The sequence below is a fragment of the Leptopilina boulardi genome, unplaced genomic scaffold, assembly GCF_019393585.1.
Source record: "Leptopilina boulardi isolate dan_hultmark-lab unplaced genomic scaffold, ZJU_Lbou_2.1 LbouV2_266, whole genome shotgun sequence".
Taxonomy (NCBI): domain Eukaryota; kingdom Metazoa; phylum Arthropoda; class Insecta; order Hymenoptera; family Figitidae; genus Leptopilina; species Leptopilina boulardi.
Genome location: NW_026137825.1, coordinates 2,935,184 through 2,961,814, shown reverse-complemented (window position 1 = coordinate 2,961,814; position 26,631 = coordinate 2,935,184). Strand labels below are relative to the sequence as shown.

Genomic DNA, 26,631 nt, shown 5'->3' with positions numbered 1-26,631 from the left:
AAAAGTAGCGAACAAAAAATGTATGGCGCACTTTTTGATTGGTCCAGCGGATGCTGAGCTAAACTAGAAAACAAATTCGGAAAAATTTTCGAAAAACTTAATTCGCGAGATAATCGTTCGGGAATACCGCCATAGTGATTAGAAGAAAGATCTGAACAAAAAATGTATGGCGCACTTTTTGATTGGTCCAGCGGATGCTGAGCTAAACTAGAAAACAAATTCGGAAAAATTTTCGAAAAATTAAATTCGCGATATAATCGTTCGAGAATACCACCAATAAAATAGGGAAAAAGTTTCGAACAAAAAATGTATGGCGGACTTTTTGATTGGTCCAGCGGATGCTGAGCCACACTCAAAAATTTTTTTGGAAAAATTTTCGAAAATTTAAATTCGCGTGATAATCGTTCGGGAATACCACCAATAAAATAGGGAAAAAGTTTCGAACAAAAAATGTATGGCGGACTTTTTGATTGGTCCAGCGGATGCTGAGCTACACTCAAAAATATTTCGGAAAAATTTTCGAAAAATTAAATTCGCGAGATAATCGTTCGGGAATACCGCCAAATTCTTTAGCAAAAAGTAGCGAACAAAAAATGTATGGCGCACTTTTTGATTGATCCAGCGGATGCTGAGCTAAACTAGAAAACAAATTCGGAAAAATTTTCGAAAAACTTAATTCGCGAGATAATCGTTCGGGAAAACCACCAATAAAATAGGGAAAAAGTTTCGAACAAAAAATGTATGGCGGACTTTTTGATTGGTCCAGCGGATGCTGAGCTAAACTAGAAAACAAATTCGGAAAAATTTTCGAAAAACTTAATTCGCGAGATAATCGTTCGGGAATACCACCAATAAAATAGGGAAAAAGTTTCGAACAAAAAATGTATGGCGGACTTTTTGATTGGTCCAGCGGATGCTGAGCTACACTCAAAAATATTTCGGAAAAATTTTCGAAAAATTAAATTCGCGAGATAATCGTTCGGGAATACCGCCAAATTCTTTAGCAAAAAGTAGCGAACAAAAAATGTATGGCGCACTTTTTGATTGGTCCAGCGGATGCTGAGCTACACTCAAAAATATTTCGGAAAAATTTTCGAAAAATTAAATTCGCGAGATAATCGTTCGGGAATACCGCCAAATTCTTTAGCAAAAAGTAGCAAACAAAAAATGTATGGCGCACTTTTTGATTGGTCCAGCGGATGCTGAGCTAAACTAGAAAACAAATTCGGAAAAATTTTCGAAAAATTAAATTCGCGAGATAATCGTTCGGGAATACCGCCAAATTCTTTAGCAAAAAGTAGCAAACAAAAAATGTATGGCGCACTTTTTGATTGGTCCAGCGGATGCTGAGCTACACTCAAAAATATTTTTGAAAAATTTTCGAAACTTTAAATTCGCGAGATAATCGTTCGGGAATACCACCAATAAAATAGGGAAAAAGTTTCGAACAAAAAATGTATGGCGTACTTTTTGATTGGTCCAGCGGATGCTGAGCCACACTCAAAAATATTTTGAAAAAATTTTTGAAAAATTAAATTCGCGAGACAATCGTTCAGGAATACCGCCAAATTCTTTAGCAAAAAGTAGCGAACAAAAAATGTATGGCGCACTTTTTGATTGGTCCAGCGGATGCTGAGCTAAACTAGAAAACAAATTCGGAAAAATTTTCGAAAAATTAAATTCGCGAGATAATCGTTCGGGAATACCGCCAAATTCTTTAGCAAAAAGTAGCGAACAAAAAATGTATGGCGCACTTTTTGATTGGTCCAGCGGATGCTGAGCTACACTCAAAAATATTTTTGAAAAATTTTCGAAAAATTAAATTCGCGAGATAATCGTTCGGGAATACCACCAATAAAATAGGGAAAAAGTTTCGAACAAAAAATGTATGGCGTACTTTTTGATTGGTCCAGCGGATGCTGAGCCACACTCAAAAATATTTTGAAAAAATTTTCGAAAAATTAAATTCGCGAGATAATCGTTCGGGAATACCGCCAAATTCTTTAGCAAAAAGTAGCGAACAAAAAATGTATGGCGCACTTTTTGATTGGTCCAGCGGATGCTGAGCTAAACTAGAAAACAAATTCGGAAAAATTTTCGAAAAACTTAATTCGCGAGATAATCGTTCGGGAATACCGCCAAATTCTTTAGCAAAAAGTAGCGAACAAAAAATGTATGGCGCACTTTTTGATTGGTCCAGCGGATGCTGAGCTAAACTAGAAAACAAATTCGGAAAAATTTTCGAAAAACTTAATTCGCGAGATAATCGTTCGGGAAAACCACCAATAAAATAGGGAAAAAGTTTCGAACAAAAAATGTATGGCGGACTTTTTGATTGGTCCAGCGGATGCTGAGCTAAACTAGAAAACAAATTCGGAAAAATTTTCGAAAAACTTAATTCGCGAGATAATCGTTCGGGAATACCACCAATAAAATAGGGAAAAAGTTTCGAACAAAAAATGTATGGCGGACTTTTTGATTGGTCCAGCGGATGCTGAGCTACACTCAAAAATATTTCGGAAAAATTTTCGAAAAATTAAATTCGCGAGATAATCGTTCGGGAATACCGCCAAATTCTTTAGCAAAAAGTAGCGAACAAAAAATGTATGGCGCACTTTTTGATTGGTCCAGCGGATGCTGAGCTAAACTAGAAAACAAATTCGGAAAATTTTTCGAAAAACTTAATTCGCGAGATAATCGTTCGGGAATACCGCCATAGTGATTAGAAGAAAGTTCTGAACAAAAAATGTATGGCGCACTTTTTGATTGGTCCAGCGGATGCTGAGCTACACTCAAAAATATTTCGGAAAAATTTTCGAAAAATTAAATTCGCGAGATAATCGTTCGGGAATACCGCCAAATTCTTTAGCAAAAAGTAGCAAACAAAAAATGTATGGCGCACTTTTTGATTGGTCCAGCGGATGCTGAGCTAAACTAGAAAACAAATTCGGAAAAATTTTCGAAAAATTAAATTCGCGAGATAATCGTTCGGGAATACCGCCAAATTCTATAGCAAAAAGTAGCGAACAAAAAATGTATGGCGCACTTTTTGATTGGTCCAGCGGATGCTGAGCTACACTCAAAAATGTTTTTGAAAAATTTTCGAAAAATTAAATTCGCGAGATAATCGTTCGGGAATACCACCAATAAAATAGGGAAAAAGTTTCGAACAAAAAATGTATGGCGTACTTTTTGATTGGTCCAGCGGATGCTGAGCCACACTCAAAAATATTTTGGAAAAATTTTTGAAAAATTAAATTCGCGAGACAATCGTTCAGGAATACCGTTAAATTCTTTAGCAAAAAGTAGCGAACAAAAAATGTATGGCGCACTTTTTGATTGGTCCAGCGGATGCTGAGCTAAACTAGAAAACAAATTCGGAAAAATTTTCGAAAAACTTAATTCGCGAGATAATCGTTCGGGAATACCGCCATAGTGATTAGAAGAAAGTTCTGAACAAAAAATGTATGGCGCACTTTTTGATTGGTCCAGCGGATGCTGAGCTACACTCAAAAATATTTTGGAAAAATTTTCGAAAAATTAAATTCGCGAGATAATCGTTCGGGAATACCACCAATAAAATAGGGAAAAAGTTTCGAACAAAAAATGTATGGCGGACTTTTTGATTGGTCCAGCGGATGCTGAGCTAAACTAGAAAACAAATTCGGAAAAATTTTCGAAAAACTTAATTCGCGAGATAATCGTTCGGGAATACCACCAATAAAATAGGGAAAAAGTTTCGAACAAAAAATGTATGGCGGACTTTTTGATTGGTCCAGCGGATGCTGAGCTACACTCAAAAATATTTCGGAAAAATTTTCGAAAAATTAAATTCGCGAGATAATCGTTCGGGAATACCGCCAAATTCTTTAGCAAAAAGTAGCGAACAAAAAATGTATGGCGCACTTTTTGATTGGTCCAGCGGATGCTGAGCCACACTCAAAAATATTTTGAAAAAATTTTTGAAAAATTAAATTCGCGAGACAATCGTTCAGGAATACCGCCAAATTCTTTAGCAAAAAGTAGCGAACAAAAAATGTATGGCGCACTTTTTGATTGGTCCAGCGGATGCTGAGCTAAACTAGAAAACAAATTCGGAAAAATTTTCGAAAAATTAAATTCGCGAGATAATCGTTCGGGAATACCGCCAAATTCTTTAGCAAAAAGTAGCGAACAAAAAATGTATGGCGCACTTTTTGATTGGTCCAGCGGATGCTGAGCTACACTCAAAAATATTTTTGAAAAATTTTCGAAAAATTAAATTCGCGAGATAATCGTTCGGGAATACCACCAATAAAATAGGGAAAAAGTTTCGAACAAAAAATGTATGGCGTACTTTTTGATTGGTCCAGCGGATGCTGAGCCACACTCAAAAATATTTTGAAAAAATTTTCGAAAAATTAAATTCGCGAGATAATCGTTCGGGAATACCGCCAAATTCTTTAGCAAAAAGTAGCGAACAAAAAATGTATGGCGCACTTTTTGATTGGTCCAGCGGATGCTGAGCTAAACTAGAAAACAAATTCGGAAAAATTTTCGAAAAACTTAATTCGCGAGATAATCGTTCGGGAATACCGCCAAATTCTTTAGCAAAAAGTAGCGAACAAAAAATGTATGGCGCACTTTTTGATTGGTCCAGCGGATGCTGAGCTAAACTAGAAAACAAATTCGGAAAAATTTTCGAAAAACTTAATTCGCGAGATAATCGTTCGGGAATACCGCCAAATTCTTTAGCAAAAAGTAGCGAACAAAAAATGTATGGCGCACTTTTTGATTGGTCCAGCGGATGCTGAGCTAAACTAGAAAACAAATTCGGAAAAATTTTCGAAAAACTTAATTCGCGAGATAATCGTTCGGGAAAACCACCAATAAAATAGGGAAAAAGTTTCGAACAAAAAATGTATGGCGGACTTTTTGATTGGTCCAGCGGATGCTGAGCTACACTCAAAAATATTTCGGAAAAATTTTCGAAAAATTAAATTCGCGAGATAATCGTTCGGGAATACCGCCAAATTCTTTAGCAAAAAGTAGCGAACAAAAAATGTATGGCGCACTTTTTGATTGGTCCAGCGGATGCTGAGCTAAACTAGAAAACAAATTCGGAAAAATTTTCGAAAAATTAAATTCGCGAGATAATCGTTCGGGAATACCGCCAAATTCTTTAGCAAAAAGTAGCGAACAAAAAATGTATGGCGCACTTTTTGATTGGTCCAGCGGATGCTGAGCTACACTCAAAAATGTTTTTGAAAAATTTTCGAAAAATTAAATTCGCGAGATAATCGTTCGGGAATACCACCAATAAAATAGGGAAAAAGTTTCGAACAAAAAATGTATGGCGTACTTTTTGATTGGTCCAGCGGATGCTGAGCCACACTCAAAAATATTTTGGAAAAATTTTTGAAAAATTAAATTCGCGAGACAATCGTTCAGGAATACCGTTAAATTCTTTAGCAAAAAGTAGCGAACAAAAAATGTATGGCGCACTTTTTGATTGGTCCAGCGGATGCTGAGCTAAACTAGAAAACAAATTCGGAAAAATTTTCGAAAAACTTAATTCGCGAGATAATCGTTCGGGAATACCGCCATAGTGATTAGAAGAAAGTTCTGAACAAAAAATGTATGGCGCACTTTTTGATTGGTCCAGCGGATGCTGAGCTACACTCAAAAATATTTTGGAAAAATTTTCGAAAAATTAAATTCGCGTGATAATCGTTCGGGAATACCACCAATAAAATAGGGAAAAAGTTTCGAACAAAAAATGTATGGCGGACTTTTTGATTGGTCCAGCGGATGCTGAGCTAAACTAGAAAACAAATTCGGAAAAATTTTCGAAAAACTTAATTCGCGAGATAATCGTTCGGGAATACCACCAATAAAATAGGGAAAAAGTTTCGAACAAAAAATGTATGGCGGACTTTTTGATTGGTGCAGCGGATGCTGAGCTACACTCAAAAATATTTCGGAAAAATTTTCGAAAAATTAAATTCGCGAGATAATCGTTCGGGAATACCGCCAAATTCTTTAGCAAAAAGTAGCGAACAAAAAATGTATGGCGCACTTTTTGATTGGTCCAGCGGATGCTGAGCTAAACTAGAAAACAAATTCGGAAAAATTTTCGAAAAACTTAATTCGCGAGATAATCGTTCGGGAATACCGCCATAGTGATTAGAAGAAAGTTCTGAACAAAAAATGTATGGCGCACTTTTTGATTGGTCCAGCGGATGCTGAGCTACACTCAAAAAAATTTCGGAAAAATTTTCGAAAAATTAAATTCGCGAGATAATCGTTCGGGAATACCGCCAAATTCTTTAGCAAAAAGTAGCAAACAAAAAATGTATGGCGCACTTTTTGATTGGTCCAGCGGATGCTGAGCTAAACTAGAAAACAAATTCGGAAAAATTTTTGAAAAATTAAATTCGCGAGATAATCGTTCGGGAATACCGCCAAATTCTTTAGCAAAAAGTAGCGAACAAAAAATGTATGGCGCACTTTTTGATTGGTCCAGCGGATGCTGAGCTACACTCAAAAATGTTTTTGAAAAATTTTCGAAAAATTAAATTCGCGAGATAATCGTTCGGGAATACCACCAATAAAATAGGGAAAAAGTTTCGAACAAAAAATGTATGGCGTACTTTTTGATTGGTCCAGCGGATGCTGAGCCACACTCAAAAATATTTTGGAAAAATTTTCGAAAAATTAAATTCGCGAGACAATCGTTCAGGAATACCGTTAAATTCTTTAGCAAAAAGTAGCGAACAAAAAATGTATGGCGCACTTTTTGATTGGTCCAGCGGATGCTGAGCTAAACTAGAAAACAAATTCGGAAAAATTTTCGAAAAACTTAATTCGCGTGATAATCGTTCGGGAATACCACCAAAAAAATAGGGAAAAAGTTTCGAACAAAAAATGTATGGCGGACTTTTTGATTGGTCCAGCGGATGCTGAGCTAAACTAGAAAACAAATTCGGAAAAATTTTCGAAAAACTTAATTCGCGAGATAATCGTTCGGGAATACCGCCAAATTCTTTAGCAAAAAGTAGCGAACAAAAAATGTATGGCGCACTTTTTGATTGGTCCAGCGGATGCTGAGCTAAACTAGAAAACAAATTCGGAAAAATTTTCGAAAAACTTAATTCGCGAGATAATCGTTCGGGAAAACCACCAATAAAATAGGGAAAAAGTTTCGAACAAAAAATGTATGGCGGACTTTTTGATTGGTCCAGCGGATGCTGAGCTACACTCAAAAATATTTCGGAAAAATTTTCGAAAAATTAAATTCGCGAGATAATCGTTCGGGAATACCGCCAAATTCTTTAGCAAAAAGTAGCGAACAAAAAATGTATGGCGCACTTTTTGATTGGTCCAGCGGATGCTGAGCTAAACTAGAAAACAAATTCGGAAAAATTTTCGAAAAATTAAATTCGCGAGATAATCGTTCGGGAATACCGCCAAATTCTTTAGCAAAAAGTAGCGAACAAAAAATGTATGGCGCACTTTTTGATTGGTCCAGCGGATGCTGAGCTACACTCAAAAATGTTTTTGAAAAATTTTCGAAAAATTAAATTCGCGAGATAATCGTTCGGGAATACCACCAATAAAATAGGGAAAAAGTTTCGAACAAAAAATGTATGGCGTACTTTTTGATTGGTCCAGCGGATGCTGAGCCACACTCAAAAATATTTTGGAAAAATTTTTGAAAAATTAAATTCGCGAGACAATCGTTCAGGAATACCGTTAAATTCTTTAGCAAAAAGTAGCGAACAAAAAATGTATGGCGCACTTTTTGATTGGTCCAGCGGATGCTGAGCTAAACTAGAAAACAAATTCGGAAAAATTTTCGAAAAACTTAATTCGCGAGATAATCGTTCGGGAATACCGCCATAGTGATTAGAAGAAAGTTCTGAACAAAAAATGTATGGCGCACTTTTTGATTGGTCCAGCGGATGCTGAGCTACACTCAAAAATATTTTGGAAAAATTTTCGAAAAATTAAATTCGCGTGATAATCGTTCGGGAATACCACCAATAAAATAGGGAAAAAGTTTCGAACAAAAAATGTATGGCGGACTTTTTGATTGGTCCAGCGGATGCTGAGCTAAACTAGAAAACAAATTCGGAAAAATTTTCGAAAAACTTAATTCGCGAGATAATCGTTCGGGAATACCACCAATAAAATAGGGAAAAAGTTTCGAACAAAAAATGTATGGCGGACTTTTTGATTGGTGCAGCGGATGCTGAGCTACACTCAAAAATATTTCGGAAAAATTTTCGAAAAATTAAATTCGCGAGATAATCGTTCGGGAATACCGCCAAATTCTTTAGCAAAAAGTAGCGAACAAAAAATGTATGGCGCACTTTTTGATTGGTCCAGCGGATGCTGAGCTAAACTAGAAAACAAATTCGGAAAAATTTTCGAAAAACTTAATTCGCGAGATAATCGTTCGGGAATACCGCCATAGTGATTAGAAGAAAGTTCTGAACAAAAAATGTATGGCGCACTTTTTGATTGGTCCAGCGGATGCTGAGCTACACTCAAAAAAATTTCGGAAAAATTTTCGAAAAATTAAATTCGCGAGATAATCGTTCGGGAATACCGCCAAATTCTTTAGCAAAAAGTAGCAAACAAAAAATGTATGGCGCACTTTTTGATTGGTCCAGCGGATGCTGAGCTAAACTAGAAAACAAATTCGGAAAAATTTTTGAAAAATTAAATTCGCGAGATAATCGTTCGGGAATACCGCCAAATTCTTTAGCAAAAAGTAGCGAACAAAAAATGTATGGCGCACTTTTTGATTGGTCCAGCGGATGCTGAGCTACACTCAAAAATGTTTTTGAAAAATTTTCGAAAAATTAAATTCGCGAGATAATCGTTCGGGAATACCACCAATAAAATAGGGAAAAAGTTTCGAACAAAAAATGTATGGCGTACTTTTTGATTGGTCCAGCGGATGCTGAGCCACACTCAAAAATATTTTGGAAAAATTTTTGAAAAATTAAATTCGCGAGACAATCGTTCAGGAATACCGTTAAATTCTTTAGCAAAAAGTAGCGAACAAAAAATGTATGGCGCACTTTTTGATTGGTCCAGCGGATGCTGAGCTAAACTAGAAAACAAATTCGGAAAAATTTTCGAAAAACTTAATTCGCGTGATAATCGTTCGGGAATACCACCAAAAAAATAGGGAAAAAGTTTCGAACAAAAAATGTATGGCGGACTTTTTGATTGGTCCAGCGGATGCTGAGCTAAACTAGAAAACAAATTCGGAAAAATTTTCGAAAAACTTAATTCGCGAGATAATCGTTCGGGAATACCGCCATAGTGATTAGAAGAAAGTTCTGAACAAAAAATGTATGGCGCACTTTTTGATTGGTCCAGCGGATGCTGAGCTACACTCAAAAATATTTTGGAAAAATTTTTGAAAAATTAAATTCGCGAGATAATTGTTCGGGAATACCGCCAAATTCTTTAGCAAAAAGTAGCGAACAAAAAATGTATGGCGCACTTTTTGATTGGTCCAGCGGACGCTGAGCTAAACTAGAAAACAAATTCGAAAAAATTTTCGAAAAACTTAATTCGCGAGACAATCGTTCAGGAATACCGCCAAATTCTTTAGCAAAAAGTAGCGAACAAAAAATGTATGGCGCACTTTTTGATTGGTCCAGCGGATGCTGAGCTAAACTAGAAAACAAATTCGGAAAAATTTTCGAAAAACTTAATTCGCGAGATAATCGTTCGGGAATACCGCCATAGTGATTAGAAGAAAGTTCTGAACAAAAAATGTATGGCGCACTTTTTGATTGGTCCAGCGGATGCTGAGCTACACTCAAAAATATTTTGGAAAAATTTTTGAAAAATTAAATTCGCGAGATAATTGTTCGGGAATACCGCCAAATTCTTTAGCAAAAAGTAGCGAACAAAAAATGTATGGCGCACTTTTTGATTGGTCCAGCGGACGCTGAGCTAAACAAGAAAACAAATTCGGAAAAATTTTCGAAAAACTTAATTCGCGAGATAATCGTTCGGGAATACCGCCATAGTGATAAGAAGAATGTTCTGAACAAAAAATGTATGGCGCACTTTTTGATTGGTCCACCGGATGCTGAGCTAAACTAGAAAACAAACTCGGAAAAATTTTCGAAAAATTAAATTCGCGATATAATCGTTCGGGAATACCACCAATAAAATAGGGAAAAAGTTTCGAACAAAAAATGTATGGCGTACTTTTTGATTGGTCCAGCGGATGCTGAGCCACACTCAAAAATATTTTGGAAAAATTTTTGAAAAATTAAATTCGCGAGACAATCGTTCAGGAATACCGCCAAATTCTTTAGCAAAAAGTAGCGAACAAAAAATGTATGGCGCACTTTTTGATTGGTCCAGCGGATGCTGAGCTAAACTAGAAAACAAATTCGGAAAAATTTTCGAAAAACTTAATACGCGAGATAATCGTTCGGGAATACCGCCAAATTCTTTAGCAAAAAGTAGTGAACAAAAAATATATGGCGCACTTTTTGATTGGTCCAGCGGATGCTGAGCTAAACTAGAAAACAAATTCGGAAAAATTTTCGAAAAACTTAATTCGCGAGATAATCGTTCGGGAATACCACCAATAAAATAGGGAAAAAGTTTCGAACAAAAAATGTATGGCGGACTTTTTGATTGGTCCAGCGGATGCTGAGCTACACTCAAAAATATTTCGGAAAAATTTTCGAAAAATTAAATTCGCGAGATAATCGTTCGGGAATACCGCCAAATTCTTTAGCAAAAAGTAGCGAACAAAAAATGTATGGCGCACTTTTTGATTGGTCCAGCGGATGCTGAGCTACACTCAAAAATATTTTGGAAAAATTAAATTCGCGAGATAATCGTTCGGGAATACCGCCAAAAAAAATTTTTGAAAAAAAGACGATAAAAATTTTTTTTTGAGGTATTTTTAAAAATCCTTTGGTCAGATTTGAGATATTAATATGATAAATGAGCCTACTAAATTTTATCTAAATCCATTAAAACCTGTTAAAGTTATCTTCTAAACAAAAAAGGGATCCACACACACACACACATACATACATCCGGACAATTGATCAGGATCTCATATAACATGTTTCTATAAAGAAAAAAATTTGTTTCCGCCACTTTGAAAAGTTTTATAAACGAAAGGACTACAAAGCTTCCTCCACGAGGAAGCAAAATTAATTAAAAAAAATTTTTAATACCTTTTCAATCAATTTCCATACGTGTTCCCCAACATGGGGACAAATTGGCAACAAAAGTAGTACTTGAACTTCAATATATTTCATTATTAATTGCCAATTTACTTTATCTGCTGCACTTAATTGCATATATTTATCCCTTGCAGCTTGAAGTTCAAAAAATCCCGTTCTCAACGCTTCTTTATATAACATTTTCGAAAAATTTTCACCAGTCTCTTGAATTTTTAGATTTATTTCACTGTAACAGAAAATTAAATTAAGTTTATTTTTTTGTAAAAATCCAATTATTGAGAAATTTTTTTTTTATTCTTACCTTTCAAAAACTATATCATGAAATGTTTTTGGAGTTCCTTTTCTAAATAAATCTTTAGTCTCAATTACTTCTTTCACCCATTCAATAAATGTATATAGTCTTAAAATTCCTGCATCGGCCATTGATTCAACAAAATTTGCATCCTCAATTGAATCGCCAGCATCGGCGAGACAAAATCTTGTTCCATCAGCTGAGAATTTTTCTATCGCCTCTGATAATGTCAAGAAATTACCATCTGATTTTGCCATCTAAAATTTTTAATTTAAAAAAACAAAATTTGACAAAAAAAAAAAAATATTGAACAATAAAATAGAGAAGATAAAAAACCTTAGATGAATTCAGAAGTAAATGTCCATTTGCTCGAATTGCTTGTGGCCACATTTCAGGTTGATTTGGCCAAATTGCCGTATGATTGTAAAGATAGAATGTCAAATGATTTTGTACTAAATCTTTACCCGATACACGAAGATCAACTGGATACCAATATTGAAATTCCGTTCTCAATAAACGTAGTGCTTCTTTTTTTATCGTTGTTTTTGGTAGTTTTGCATCTTTAAAGAAGATGTAATCCCAAACTTCGCGTGTCATTTGTTCCGGTCTTTAAAGAAGGAAAACAAAATTAAAAATCGGAAAGATTTGGAATTTTTTTCGAAAGAAATACTCACTTGATTCCCAGTTCATTTTCCTTGTCGCCTTTAAAACTATTGCCTTGAAGATAATGCGCTACAGTGTAATAAGCCATGTAAATTGTCGAATCAGAAAGAGATTCTATTAGCCATTCTTCCTCCCAAGGAAGTCGTGATCCAAGTCCATAGGTACGTGAACAAGCATATTCATGAAGCCAATTGAGACAATGTGTAAAATTTCTTCTCACTTCCTCGTGAAATGTTTCAATATTAGCCAATGCTTTTTCAGTTTCTGCTTTCCATTTTGCTTCACCATAATTTAAATACCATTGATTACAAAGTGCAACAACGCATTCATCACCCGATCTTGATGTAACTGTTTTCTCTGGTTCATAATAAATAACAGCATTTTTCTTGTCAATTAAATTATTTTGCAATATTTTCTTAACGTCCTGAACTTTTTTACCCTTATGTGGTCCCACCAATAGTACACCATCGTAAAATCCTTTTAAATAAACCATTTCTTTTGCCTCATTTAATTTAATACGATCATTTTGTGATTGAATTTTCAATTGATTGTATACAGTAACAGCGGATAAATTACCAAATTCAGGAACTTCTATTATTGGTATTGGTTCATAGGGCAAAATCATTTCATCTTTAATTCCATATTTTTCACGGAACGGTTGCTTTTTCTTGAGATCGACCAACGCTGCATAATCATCGGGTGAATCACTTGGTACCGATGTGACAATTCCCGTTCCTTTATCTTCTTTAATTGTCAACATTGGTAGAGTGTAAATAATTTTATTTGTTGTCAGCGGAGCCTCAAGGGATAATCCCATAATATCTTGTCCCACTAATTCGGCAACAATATCAATTTTACCCTCAATTTTAAAAAATTCCTGATACGACATATTACGAGCTGCTCTTTCAGTTGAAATAAAAATATCATTATTTGATAATTTATAAGCAATATAACGCATTTCAGGATGAATCCAACAATTTGTTTGTCCATACATTGTTTCAGGTCGTAATGTAGCGGCGACAAGAAATATATTTTCATTTGAAATATTTGATAATTTTTTTGGATACGGTGCAATGAGTTTCATTTTTATTAATGTATATTCTTGTGGTCCAACACCTTCGCCACTACCACGATCATGATCCATACAAGGTTGTTGATCTTTTGGCGAATAAATTGTATGACGTTTGCCATATTTAATTTTATTTCTCTCCTTAAGATGTTGAAATTGCCAACGGACAAATGAATCAAAAAATGGATTAATATCGGTTGTTATGAAAATTCGTCGCCAATCAACGGCAATACCAAGTGATTTTAAATCATTAACTGCTAACGGTGGAAAATATTCAAGCCAATAATTTTCATCGGCAAATTTACAAATTTCATCATCTGATAAACCTAAACTACGCATTATTTGCCATTGATATTTAAGACTTGCAGTTTTAGCGACAGCTTTACTTTTTTTACCCTTACTCTTATCTTTAATAACAATATCGTCGTCTTTATCTTCAATGGGGATTTCATCTTTTGGAAATTTTGGTGGATTACCATAAAGTTCAATTTCTCTTTTTAATTTATCGGCACATGCTTTTATTGGCATACCAGTGCAATGTAAACCAAATGGAAATAAACAATGTTTACCAAGAAGACGTTGATAGCGTATGGCAAATTCACATTTTGATAGGGAAAATGAATGACCCAAATGAAGACGACCATTCATATAGGGAAATGGAAATGTTGCCATAAATTTGGAATCTGCTTTTCTACCATCAGCCGATAATGGGGCATTTTGTTCATAGACTTTTTCATTTTCCCATGTGGCTTGTATATTTTTTTCAATTGCCTGAAGATATTCAACTTTAAATGTACCCTTTCTTTCGGTTCCCTAAAATTTAAATAATTCACATTTTTATTGAAAATGATAAATTATTTCAAATTTATTTAAAATATTTATTTATCTAGTTATTAAAACGTTGAAATGTAAATAAATAAATAAAACACAACTCCCCGTAATACATAATAATTCAATGATTAAAAGAAATTAAAATTTTATAATTATTTTGAAAATTCAAAAAAATAATTAAAACTTTGGAAGAAATTTCATAGTTAAATACATAGATGGTTAAAAAATTAACATTAATTAATTTGAAAAATAAAAAATATAAAAAATTACCGACCTAGAAATCTACCTTACCGACTAATGGTAAAATTTTTGAAAAATATAAAAAAAATACCGACACAGAAATCTACCTTAGGGAGCGTTCAAAAATTACGTAACACTTTTTGGGGGAGGGGGGGGGTTAAGCACTTTGTTTCGGACAGCAGAAAAAATGGCGCTAATGTATGCAAGAACGTGTTACATGGGGAGGGGGGGGGTCAAAATTAATAAAAAAAAATCGTTACGTAATTTGTGAACGCTTCCTTATCGACGGTTAGCAATTTTTAAGAAATGAAAATATAAGAAATTGCCGATATAGTAATCTACCTTACTGACTGATGATAAAAAAAAGTATTTTGAAAAATAAGAATATAAAAAATACCGACATAGAAATCTACCTTACCGACTTATAGTGAAAATTTTAAAGAAATTTTATGAATTTTTTAACATCAGTCGGTAGGGAAGATATCTATGTCGGCGATTTTTTATTTTTTAAAATACTGTTTGTCGACACAGAAATCTACCTTATCGACGGATAGCAATTTTTAAGAAATGAAATTATAAGAATTTACCGAAATAGAAATCTATCTTACCGACTGATGATAAAAAAGTATTTTGAAAAATGAGAATATAAAAAATACCGACATAGAAATCTACCTTACCGACTTATAGTAAATTTTTTAGGAAATTTAATGAATTTTTTTAACATCAGTTGGTAGGGAAGATTTCTATGTCGGTATTTTTTATATTCTCATTTTTCAAAATACTTTTATATCATCAGTCGGTAAGATAGATTTCTATGTCGGTAAATTCTTATAATTTCATTTCTTAAAAATTGCTATCCGTCGATAAGGTAGATTTCTGTGTCGGCAAACAGTATTTTAAAAAATAAAAAATAGCCGACATAGACATTTACCTTACCGACTTATAGTACATTTTTTAGGAAATTTAATGAATTTTTTTAACATCAGTCGGTAAGGTAGATTTTTATGTCGGTATTTTTTATATTCTTATTTTTCAAAATACTTTTTTTATCATCAGTCAATAAGGTAGATTACTATATCGGCAATTTCTTATATTTTCATTTCTTAAAAATTGCTAACCGTCGATAAGGGAGCGTTCACAAATTACGTAACGATTTTTTATTTTTTAAAATACTGTTTGCCGACATAAAAATCTACCTTACCGACGGATGGTAAGTTTTTCGAACTGTAAATATAAGAATTTACCGACATAGAAATCTACCTTACCGACTGATGTCAAAACAGAATTTTTAAAATCAGACTATAAATATGATCGACATAGAAATTTACATTACCAACTTAAGGTAAAACAATATTTTTAAAAAGAGAACATTGAAAATTACCGACATAGAAATTTACCTTACCGACTGATGGTAAAACAGTATTTTGAAAATGGGAATATAAAAAATTACCGACCTAGAAATTTACCTTACCGACTGGTGGTAAAAAATTTTGAGGAAATTTTTAGTAATTTTTACTATCAGTCGGTAAGGTAGATTTCTATGTCGGTAATTTTTTTTATATTTTATTATCCAAAATACTGTTTTACCATCAGTCGGTAAGAAAGAATTAGAAATATATATTTTTATTAACGTAATTTTATTAAATTAAAATAATTAATTATTTGTATTATTAAACTATTTAAATATAACAGAATAAAAGTATTAATTTTACGATTATTTTATGTATCTAATTAAGAATAGAGATTTTGATTTATTAAAAAAAATAGATGATTAAAAAAAGAATTTTATTTTTAAAAAATAAAAACAAATTAATAAAAAAATATTTAAAAAAAATAAATTTCATTCTACAATTATAAATTTAGATAAAATCTATATATCGACATATTAATTAATCAATTTATTTTGATTGAATTGGAAAAATAAAAAAGAGAGCTTTAGGCATTTTATTTTTTAAGTTTCATTAAAAAAAATATTTTTAATTTAAATTATTCGATATTCTAATTTTTGCCGTTATTATTTTAACATTAAAATTCTGTAATTCTATGTACGAAAAAATTATTTAATTTCTAGAAAGTTAATTTACATTCAAAAATATAATTAAATAGTAAAAAAAAATATATATAAATAAATAATAATAATATAAAATATAAATAACAGGAAACTGCTTAATTTTTAAATTTATTTAAATAAAATTTAGCGTTTTAAATATTAAATCTCCTTTTTTTCAAAAATTAAAATAAAATCACACTTTATTATCTTTAAATCTTCGAAACGATGGATTATTAAAGAAAAATTAAAAGCAAATTTTCGAAATATTAAAAATAATTGTCCCAAAAATTATATTCAAAACACTTATAATCATTGACAAAAAAAAACGTTGTAAACATTTGAATTGAAACCAATAAAAAATATCGATTTAAAAATTTACGTTATAAAAATTCGGAATTCAAAAATATTTCTGCGTAAATTGATCCAATTTTCGAAAAAAAAACAGTATGTAATTTTAAAAAAATAGACATTTTTTAATATAAAATAAAATTCTAATACACTTGATAGCAAAATGTCATTCAATATTCACATTCCAGCTGTTTTTGAGGTTAGGATTCTTATATTTCTTTTTTACAATATAAATTTTATACACTATCATTAAGGTTCAATTTTTTTGCGTTAATTAGAAAAAGTAAATCGATAAAAATTAAATTTACTCACCATTTTCACTTTTTATTCAGAAAATTAAAAGACTTCACAAAAACTACACAACGAAAAACAATGTGAAAATACACGTGAAGACTTTTCGGCAATCAAATAGGGATTTTACATCAAGTTTTCAAAATTCCCTATACAATATTCCCTTAAAAAATTCACAGCCAATGAAAATGAATTTTTACCAAATATCATGTTTTGATTAGCTAACTATTTTTTAACAAGTCCAAAAAATATCTATGTTTTATTTTGATTGGTTGAGCTTTATTCTTCATTTCGCAATATTTGAGACGTTCCACGGTAAAATATCACAGGTTATTGTTGTCCTTACCCAACTCTGATCTAACCTGTACTATTTATAACACTATGGTGTTGTGTAATAGACCTTAATAGTGCGATACCTTGAAATAATTTCTTTTCTTGTCGTTTACGCAATAAGTATAGTCGGCAAAGGGTTGATTTTCTTTTTTATTTAAAAAGAAAATTTGTTACAATCTTTAATAAAAAATCAAAATGTTACGAATTGTTGCTGGAAGAATGCTTGCTGCGGCAAAACAAGCAATTCAACCTCGTGTAATGACTGTCAGATCATCTCATGGCAAAGTAATGACTGACGAGGAAGTTGATGCAGAATTTATTCAATATTTCGAACGTAAAGATATTGATCATTGGGAACTTCGAAGTGCCATGAATCGTCTTGCTGGTAAAAATATTTAAAATTTTTGATATTTATTTTTTTGCCAAAATTTTATAATTTATTGTATGCTTAAAATTTTCTTTTAAAAATCATTTTCTGTAGTGAAAAATTTTTTTTTTTGTCTCTTGTGTATTATTTTCTGTTTATCTAAATTGTCTTTCATTTCTGGGTAGTATTACAAAAAAAAAATATATATTAATTTCGCGAAGATGAATTCAACTTTTTGTTTCGTTTATTTTACCCGAAATTTCATTGAGAAAAAAAAAATTTTCGATTCGAATCATCTAATAATAGAGTAATTTTTTTTTTCTTACTATTATTTTATCAAATATCAAATTATTATTTTTTCAGACAATTGGTATATTTATTTTAAATACAGAATTTATTGATTCGAATATAATTTATTTGATGAAAATAAAAATTATTTAGTTCAAAAAGAATATTTATTTGGTTTAAATAAAAATTATATAGTTCAATGAAAATTTATTTGGTTCAAATAAATATTTAGTTGATAAATTGGAAAAGTAATCGATTAATTGAATAATAAATAAAATTTTTTCAATGTGTACAAATTTAATTTATCATTTTGGTTTTTTGTAATTTTATTTTCAAAAAAAAAATTTGCCAATAAATTTATTTTACATAAAAATGTAAATTTTCAACATATTTCAATGCCTTGGTAAATTATATTTAAAATAAAATTTTCATTTAAAAAAAACATCGACAAAAGAATATTTTTTTCAAAATTCTAAAAATTTACAATTTTTTGTACATAATAATTAATTATCTAATTTAAAAATTAAATTTACTTTTTTAAATTTAAAACAAAAATTAGTCTAAAAAAGTCAATTTAGTTTAAATTTCATGTTAATTTAAACATTAATTAAAATTTAATGTTAAGTAGTTAAAAAATAATTTTTTAGAAAAAAAAAAATTTTGTCTATTTTTTGAAGTACTTTAAATAAATTTAAAAAAAATTTTTTTAATTCAAGGTATGGACATGGTTCCCGATCCAGCAATTATTATTGCTGCTTTAAAGGCATGCAGACGCTTAAATGATATTGCTGTTGCAATAAGATTTATGGAAGTGGTGAAATTCAAATGTGGCGATCAACTCGACAAATTTTATCCCTACATTCTTCAAGAAATTCGACCCACTTTAGATGAATTGGGAATTAATACACCCGAAGAATTGGGATACGATAAACCTGAATTAGCGCTTCAGAATGTTTATGATATTCATTAAGAAAAAAGAGAAGAAAAAAAAACAAAAAAAAAAAAAAAAAGCAAATAGGACTATGTTAAGTTTCACCTAGTCTTTAAAGTCCACTAGAAACTAATATATAAATACATCATCAAGTCCTGATTACATCAATTAATTGAAAATTTAGCTCATTAAAGTAATTTTTGAAATATCGCTGTTACTTTGCGTATTTCGTTAATAAAAATTTATTTACAAGAGAAAAAAAATAGTAATTTTTCAATTTCATTTTCAGACCCAATTTCATTTAAAGTGTAATTTTTTTTTCTAATTACAGGCCAAGGATTAGAAAATTTAATTTAATAATTTGTAAAATTAACAATTATTTCAGTTTAAAACTTTTTAAAATTTTATTATTTTCAAAAAAATTTTGCATCTAAACCTTTTTGAAATTTAATAATTTCAATTATAATTCTTTTAAAATACAATTTTTTAATGATTTTTATAATATTCTTCGAAAATTCAATTATTCGAAAGTATTTTTCAATTAAAAAATTTTTTAAATTCAATTTTTGTCTTTAATTTTTAACAAAATTCTTTAGCAACAAAAATCATCAAAAAATTTCCCCTCAAAATCACTTGAATTCAATTATTTGCAAAAATTTTAATTTAAAACCTTTTAAAATTTAATTATTTATTAAAATATCAACTGTAACTCATTCAAAATTTAATGATTTTTATATTTTTCAAAAATTCAATTACATATTTTTAAAAGCATTTTTTAATATTAAAACTTTAAAATTCAATTTCTTCTGTAATTTGAAATAAATTCGTCATCAACAAAAAATTTCAATTAAAAATCACTTGAAATTCAATTTATTTCAAAAATCTAAATTGTAAATTTTTCAAAATTCAATTAATTTAAAAAAAATGTTATCTAAAATTATAATTGATAAATTATTTTCAATACTGTAAAATTTAATTATTATAATTATATAATAATAAAATTCTTGGTCTGTCCTTCTGTCCTAACTTGAAGTTGGCCTTTTCTGATTTCACGTGTTTTTTTCAATAGTAATCTTATGACGTGTCAAATTTTGACAATTCTTTTTCTCATTTTTGCCAAAGTTGTATAATTGTGTTTCCAAATTTCGGAATAAGTTTCTTTAAAATTCCAAATTCGAAATTCAATTCACAAAGCTGAAGTACACAACATTTAAAAACGAAATTTTTTTTTAAAGTTGTATATTGATTCAAAAATTGTATAGAAATACAAAAAATTTATGATGAGAAAAAAGATGCGCCAGGAAATTTCGTACAAGATGGTAATTTGAAAAAAATTTATTTTTAAAAATTAATTTTTAAGGTACCAGGGGCCAATGAATACCTATTAAATATTAATTATAAAAACACAGGCCTCGAATCAACTCAAAGACACAAAAAAGTCGTTTCAGTCGATTTATATTCCAAAAAAAAGTGGATTTGTTTTTTATTTTAACAAAAATATTTTACATATTTTTAAATAAAAAAATTTTTTTTTTAATAATAATCCTTTTCGAAGGGTTAAAGTTGAAATTTTTAGAAATAATTAAATTTCAACAGATATTGTTAATTTTCAAACAATTATTAAATTTTACAAAACTAAAAATAATTTATCAAACAATTTTTGGAAAACATTTTTTAAATTTAATTGAATTTTCAAAGATTTAAAATTGAGATTTTTGAAATTAATTGAAACTTTAAGTGATTTTTAATTAAAATTTTAGATGATTTCGCTAAAAATTTATTAGAAAATGCGGACAAAATACAATAATTTGAAAATCATTTTTAATTGAAAAATGGTTTCAGATAGATGAAATTTCAAAGAATATTATTAAAATAGTTAAAAATAATTGAATTTCCTTAGAGTTATAATTGAAATTATTAAATTCAGGGTGTCTAACAAGGATATTATTATTGAATTATAAAAGATTTTGAATTAAAAATTTTCAAAATAATTAAATTTTATGTTTAATTTTGTATTGAAATTTTTAAAAATAATTGAATTTTAATTGATTTTGAATTAAAAATTTTTGAAAATAATTTTATTTGATTTGAAATAGAAAATTTGGAAAATAATTAAATTTTAAAAGATTTAGAATTGAAAATTTTGAAAATAATTGAATTTTCTTTGATTTTGAATTGAAATTTTGGATAATAATTTAATTTTAGTTGATTTTTGATTGAAAATTTTGATAATAATTAATTTTGGATAATAATTGAATTTTAATTGATTTTGAATTAAAAATTTTGGTAATAATTGAATTTGAGTTGATTTTGAATTGAAAATTTTGGGAAATAATTGAATTTTAATTGAAATTTTGGATAATAATAATTTAATTTAAGTTAATTTTTGATTGAAAATGTGGTTAATTAATTTTGAATAGAAATTTTAGAAAATAATTGAATTTTATTTCATTTTAAATTAAAAACTTGGTAAATAATTAAATTTTAAATTGAAAATTTTTGATAATTATTGGATTTTTAATTGATTTTGAATTAAAATTTTGGGTAATAATTGAATTTTAGTTTATTTTGAATTGAAATTTTTCAAAAAATAATTCAATTTTATTGTGATATTTTTTTTTAAATTATTAACAATTGTTAAATTTCATAAAAATTTTAATTGAAAAATAATTTTGATATAATTGAATTTGTGATGTATTTCATTAAAATTATTAAAAATAATTAATTTAGTGAAGAATAAATTTAGTTCAAAATTTGTAAAATAATTGAATTGAAGAAGATTTAAAATTGAGAGTTTTGAAATTAATTGAAACTTTAAGTGTTTTTTAATTAAAATTTTGAGATGATTTCACTAAAAATTTATTAGAAAATGCGGACAAAATACAATAATTTGAAACTCATTTTTAATTGAAAAATGGTTTCAGATAGTTGAATTTTCAAAAAATATTATTAAAATAGTTAAAAATAATTGAATTTCCTTAGAGTTATAATTGAAATTATTAAATTTCAAAAAAAAAAATTTTCGATGGAAAATTATAGAAATAATTAAATTTTAGATGCTTTTAAATTCAAATTATTGAAAATTCAATTAATTTTGATTTCAAATTTTTGAGAATAATGAAATTTTATTTGATTTTAAATTTGGAAAATAATTGAATTTGAGTTGATTTTGAATTGAAAATTTTGGGAAATAATTGAATTTTAATTGAAATTTTGGATAATAATTTAATTTAAGTTCATTTTTGATTGAAAATTTGGATAATTAATTTTGAATAGAAATTTTAGAAAATAATTGAATTTTATTTCATTTTAAATTGAAAACTTGGTAAATAATTAAATTTTAAATTTTAAAATTTTGGATAATTATTGGATTTTTAATTGACTTTGAATTAAAATTTCGGGTAATAATTGAATTTTACTTTATTTTGAATTGAAATTTTTCAAAAAATAATTCAATTTTATTGTGATATTTTTTTATAAATTATAAACAATTGTTAAATTTCATAAAAATTTTAATTGAAAAATAATTTTGATATGTAATTGAATTTGTGATGTATTTAATTAAAATTATTAAAAATAATTAATTTAGTGAAGAATCATTTTAGTTCAAAATTTGTTAAATAATTGAATTGAAGAAGATCTGAAGAAGATCTACATTTTATACTAAAAAAATGTATTTTATTTACATTTTTTTCAAATGTAAAAAAAAATATCGCATTTTATTAAAATAAGTCGATAAAAGTCGTATTTTTGAAAAAAAGTCGGAAAAAGTCGTATAATCCGAGGCCTGTAAACATATAATTTTCATTATTATCATTTAATATGTAATAATATTCTAATAAATTAAATTATTATTGATAATATTAATCTTTAATTTCTTTATAACAAACAATTAAATACTCAATTTGGCGCGCTTGCGCGCGTTTAATTTTTCTAGTTATAATAATATTATATTACTTAAAATTGTAAATATATTTATATTAAATAATTTGATATTACAAAAATGAATATGAAAATTTTATTAGAAAAAAAAAAACTAAAAGAGAATTTTTTCTCTAAAAAAAAAAATAAAAAACAGAATAATAAAAATACAAATATTGAACAAACACCAGAGATTATTATATATATGTATATTATATTTAATATTTTTGTTTCCGTTGGTATCTTAAATTAAATCTAAATCCATTATGCTATTGAACTCGGTATCCATTTGACACCGAAAATATAATGCAAAGCTCAAAAATGTGACACACCGACGACGTATTTACAATAAACATTACATGGCATCCAATGATGAGGTCATGTACATACATTTACAATATTCGAAATTAACTCTTATCCCTTTTTCTCTATTTTCATCGGAAAAAAAAAAAAAATTCAATTTTATTTAATAAAAAACAGAATTTCTTTTTTCATATTTACAACACAAATTGGAACACATTTGTGATTTTATTCTTCCAATCAATTTTTTTTTTTTAAATTAAAATAAATTAATTATGATAAAAATTTAAATTATGTTAATTTAAATAGTTTAACATAAATTCATAGAAAAATTAATAATTGATTTTTTTTTTAAAAAGAAAATATGTTCGTTAAAATTTGTGTGAAGAATTTTTGTAAAATTCTCTTTTTTTTATACATTATATTATCAAGAAGAGATAAGTGTGAATTTCGAATGTTATACTTTTGGTGAATTCTTTGGGGGAGTTTTTTTTTCATGTTATCTCCGAGACTAAAAACGGAGGATAGTTGACAAGGAAATTTCAGATCTCCTTCAACAAGATCCTACTTTATTATTATTATTATGTAAATTTAATAATAAATACTAAGGGCTTGTGTCTTATAGATGATTGTGTTTGTTTTTTTCATTTTCACTGACCATATTAAATTTTCTTTTTTTTTTAAATAATACAACAACATGATCCCTAAGCGTATGATATCGTCTCTAGTGAATATAAATGTCATATAATTAAATTTAATTAACTACGTTACACCGTCGACGCACAAAATTCAATTATCTTTCTCTCTTTCATCGTTTTCACCCAAAAAAAAAGAAAAAAAAAAATTATTTAAGTCCCTCGCCAAAATATTATTTTTGAACTTCATTCTCCTTCTTTTTAAAAATATTTAATTTCTAATTTTTTTTTCCAAAAAAAAAAATTTTATTTTTAAAAATTCTTTTTTGATATGTATACGGATTTTGATAAAAATTTGCTCAATCTTATTTTTCAAAATTGTATAAAAAAAAAATGAAGAGTATAAATAATTTAATTAAAGAAAATTGTTTTTTTTTTATAAAGAAGGAAAGAACGAGGTTCAAAAATTAAATAAAAAAATTGACTTACTATTTAAATGCAGTTTTTTTTTTTATTATTTTTTAGAGCCCGGCAATCATTGAAACGCGATTTTTTTTTTAACAAATTGTCGAGAATTTTTTTTAATAAACCTTTTTTCGTAAAACAGAAAATTTTTATAAAAAAATAATTTTCGGAAAAAATTTTTTCTAAACATCTCTTTATTTGGTTTTAAAAAAAAAAATTTATCAAAAAATTTTCTGAAAGAAAAATCCTTAATAGAAATTACAAAATAAATTATTTCCCAATGATTTTTTTTATGTGTGTGTGTGTATGTGTTTTTTTGTGTCTGTTAGAAATTCGAATTTTATTCGAAAATCTTATTTTCTATTTGTACCCGTCAGAAATTCTTAGCCTCTCTATTATATCTGCGTTTTTTTTTTCGTTAATATAATGCGAAAGTGGTGTTACGTTCTTAATTAGTTTAGTCCAAAAAAATAATTTTACCCAAATTTTTTTTTTTTATTACAAATATAAAAATATTTAATTACAAATATTAAATATTTTCGAAAAAATATTTCTAGAAAAGAAAATTAAAAAAATAAAATAATGAACAAAAATAAATCTGCAATATTTTGGAAATTTTTGTTTTTAAATTATCTTTTTGGACTCAACTAAATCACATTCTTACACACATCATCTCCAGAGAATAAAAAACCGTTTATTTTTCTAAAAAAAAAAACAACGAAAAAAAAATACAAATAAAAAAATTGACTAATTTCTACACAACATTTACAAATCACATTAAATATTCTTCTCTAAAAAAAAAAACAAACAAAAGAAAAAGAAACCGCATTAAAATTATTGTTCCTTTTATTTGAATTTTCAATGTAAAGGAATTTTGAATCCGGAACTTGAAAAGGTACACAGACAATTTTTTTTTTTAAATAACAAAAAACTTTTTTTTTTTTCTTCTTCTTAATATTGCACTTTGACACATTAATATTAAATTAAATATTATTTAATTTAATTATATTATTCGAATAATTAAAAAAAAAACAAAACAAATTCTACTAATAAGTACCAAATTTTAAGTAACGGATCCAGAAATTTTCAAGAAAATTGAATAAAAAAAAATAATTTAAAATTGCTTCGTAAATTTTAAAATTAAAAATAGAAGCGCCTTAACGAATTAATTCTTAATACATAATTATTTTTTGTTAACAAATTTAATTACAAAAATTTAATTAAGAGAATGAAAATTCTAGACCCAAGTCTTCGGTTTTTTTTTTTTTTTTTTTTTTTTCTTTTTTTCTTTTTGTTTTTCACAGACTACACACGCATCATTTCACAAAGCACACTCATTTATATATATATATATATATAATTTTTTTTAATACGAACGCAAAAAAAAACAATATACCTAAAACAGCTAAAATGTTTTCATTGAAATAGCCATTAGAATATTTTCTCTGTAATATTGTACAGAGGAGAAAAAAAAAAATTTACCTTTTTAGCTGTTTAAGGTGTAAATTATTTTTTCCCCGCATTTTTTCTAAATCCAACGAAACAACAATAATTTTCGGTAATAGTTCCGAAAATATTGTGAATAAAAAAAATTGTATTTTTCTCTTTTTCATTTCCATGTTTTTTGTGTCAGCTTTTTTTTATTTTTTTATTTATTTATTTTTGTTTTTATTTGAAAAACGCATGATTTCCCTTAAAGTTAGAATTATACACAGTGAAAAATTACTGTCACGAACTACTTAAAAAAAGATTTTTTTTTTTTTTTTTTTCATTTTTTCCGTTTGGTACTTAAGACATTAACACACAGTGCGTACCCTAAAAACGCAATCGCAACGCCATTTTTTTTAGCTAAAAAAGAAAAAATGTCAAATTAATCAAAAAAATGTTTTTTGTTTCTAAATTTTCTTATTTGAAAAAAAAACAAATTTTTATAGTTTAAAAATATATTTTTCAAATTTTTTTTTGCGAAGAAATCGAATCCAAACAAAAAAAAATAATAATTTAATAGTTAACTAATCAAGTATTTGAAATTTTATTTTTTGTGATCAATTTTTAATGCAACTCGTGAAAAGGAAATAAAACAAAAAAAAACAATACCTAATAATTAGAGAAAATAAAATATTCGTTTATAGAAATTTAATAAAATTTCAAAAAAAAAAATTTTTACACACTATCTTTGTAATTTTCTTTAAAAATTCTTTTCAAATATTAATATTTGAAATAAAAGAAGATTAATAGATTAATTATTAATTAAAGATTGCATACAATACACAATAGTTTTAAACAAAAAAAAAAAATAAAAACAAAAAGAATTGTAATTAAATCTACTATGGCACAATTAAATTAAAACTCGTCATTAATATAAACAATTTACACTCAAAATTT

At 28.1% G+C, this 26,631-nt stretch overlaps 2 protein-coding genes across 3 annotated transcripts in view; one reads left to right on the top strand and one right to left on the bottom strand.

The window, feature by feature from the left end:
- The window catches only part of LOC127281107 (leucine--tRNA ligase, cytoplasmic), a 31,422-nt gene extending 14,279 nt beyond the window's left edge, over positions 1-17,143 (bottom strand). For both annotated transcript variants that reach the window (XM_051304619.1, XM_051304618.1), the window contains exons 1-5: positions 17,028-17,143; positions 12,189-14,059; positions 11,851-12,121; positions 11,524-11,771; positions 11,214-11,448 (exon numbers count right to left, since the gene is read on the bottom strand). In XM_051304619.1, the coding sequence (XP_051160576.1) occupies positions 11,214-11,448; positions 11,524-11,771; positions 11,851-12,121; positions 12,189-14,059; positions 17,028-17,030 (2,628 nt within the window). In that variant the 5' untranslated portion in view covers positions 17,031-17,143. The remainder of the gene's footprint in view (positions 1-11,213; positions 11,449-11,523; positions 11,772-11,850; positions 12,122-12,188; positions 14,060-17,027) is intronic.
- Positions 17,144-17,379: 236 nt separating this feature from the next.
- Positions 17,380-19,188, top strand: LOC127281153 (cytochrome c oxidase subunit 5A, mitochondrial). Its single transcript, XM_051304692.1, has 2 exons — positions 17,380-17,724; positions 18,711-19,188. Exons 1-2 carry the CDS (start codon positions 17,535-17,537, stop codon positions 18,962-18,964), a joined length of 444 nt encoding a protein of 147 aa, XP_051160649.1. The 5' UTR covers positions 17,380-17,534; the 3' UTR covers positions 18,965-19,188.
- Positions 19,189-26,631: the final 7,443 nt, after the last annotated feature.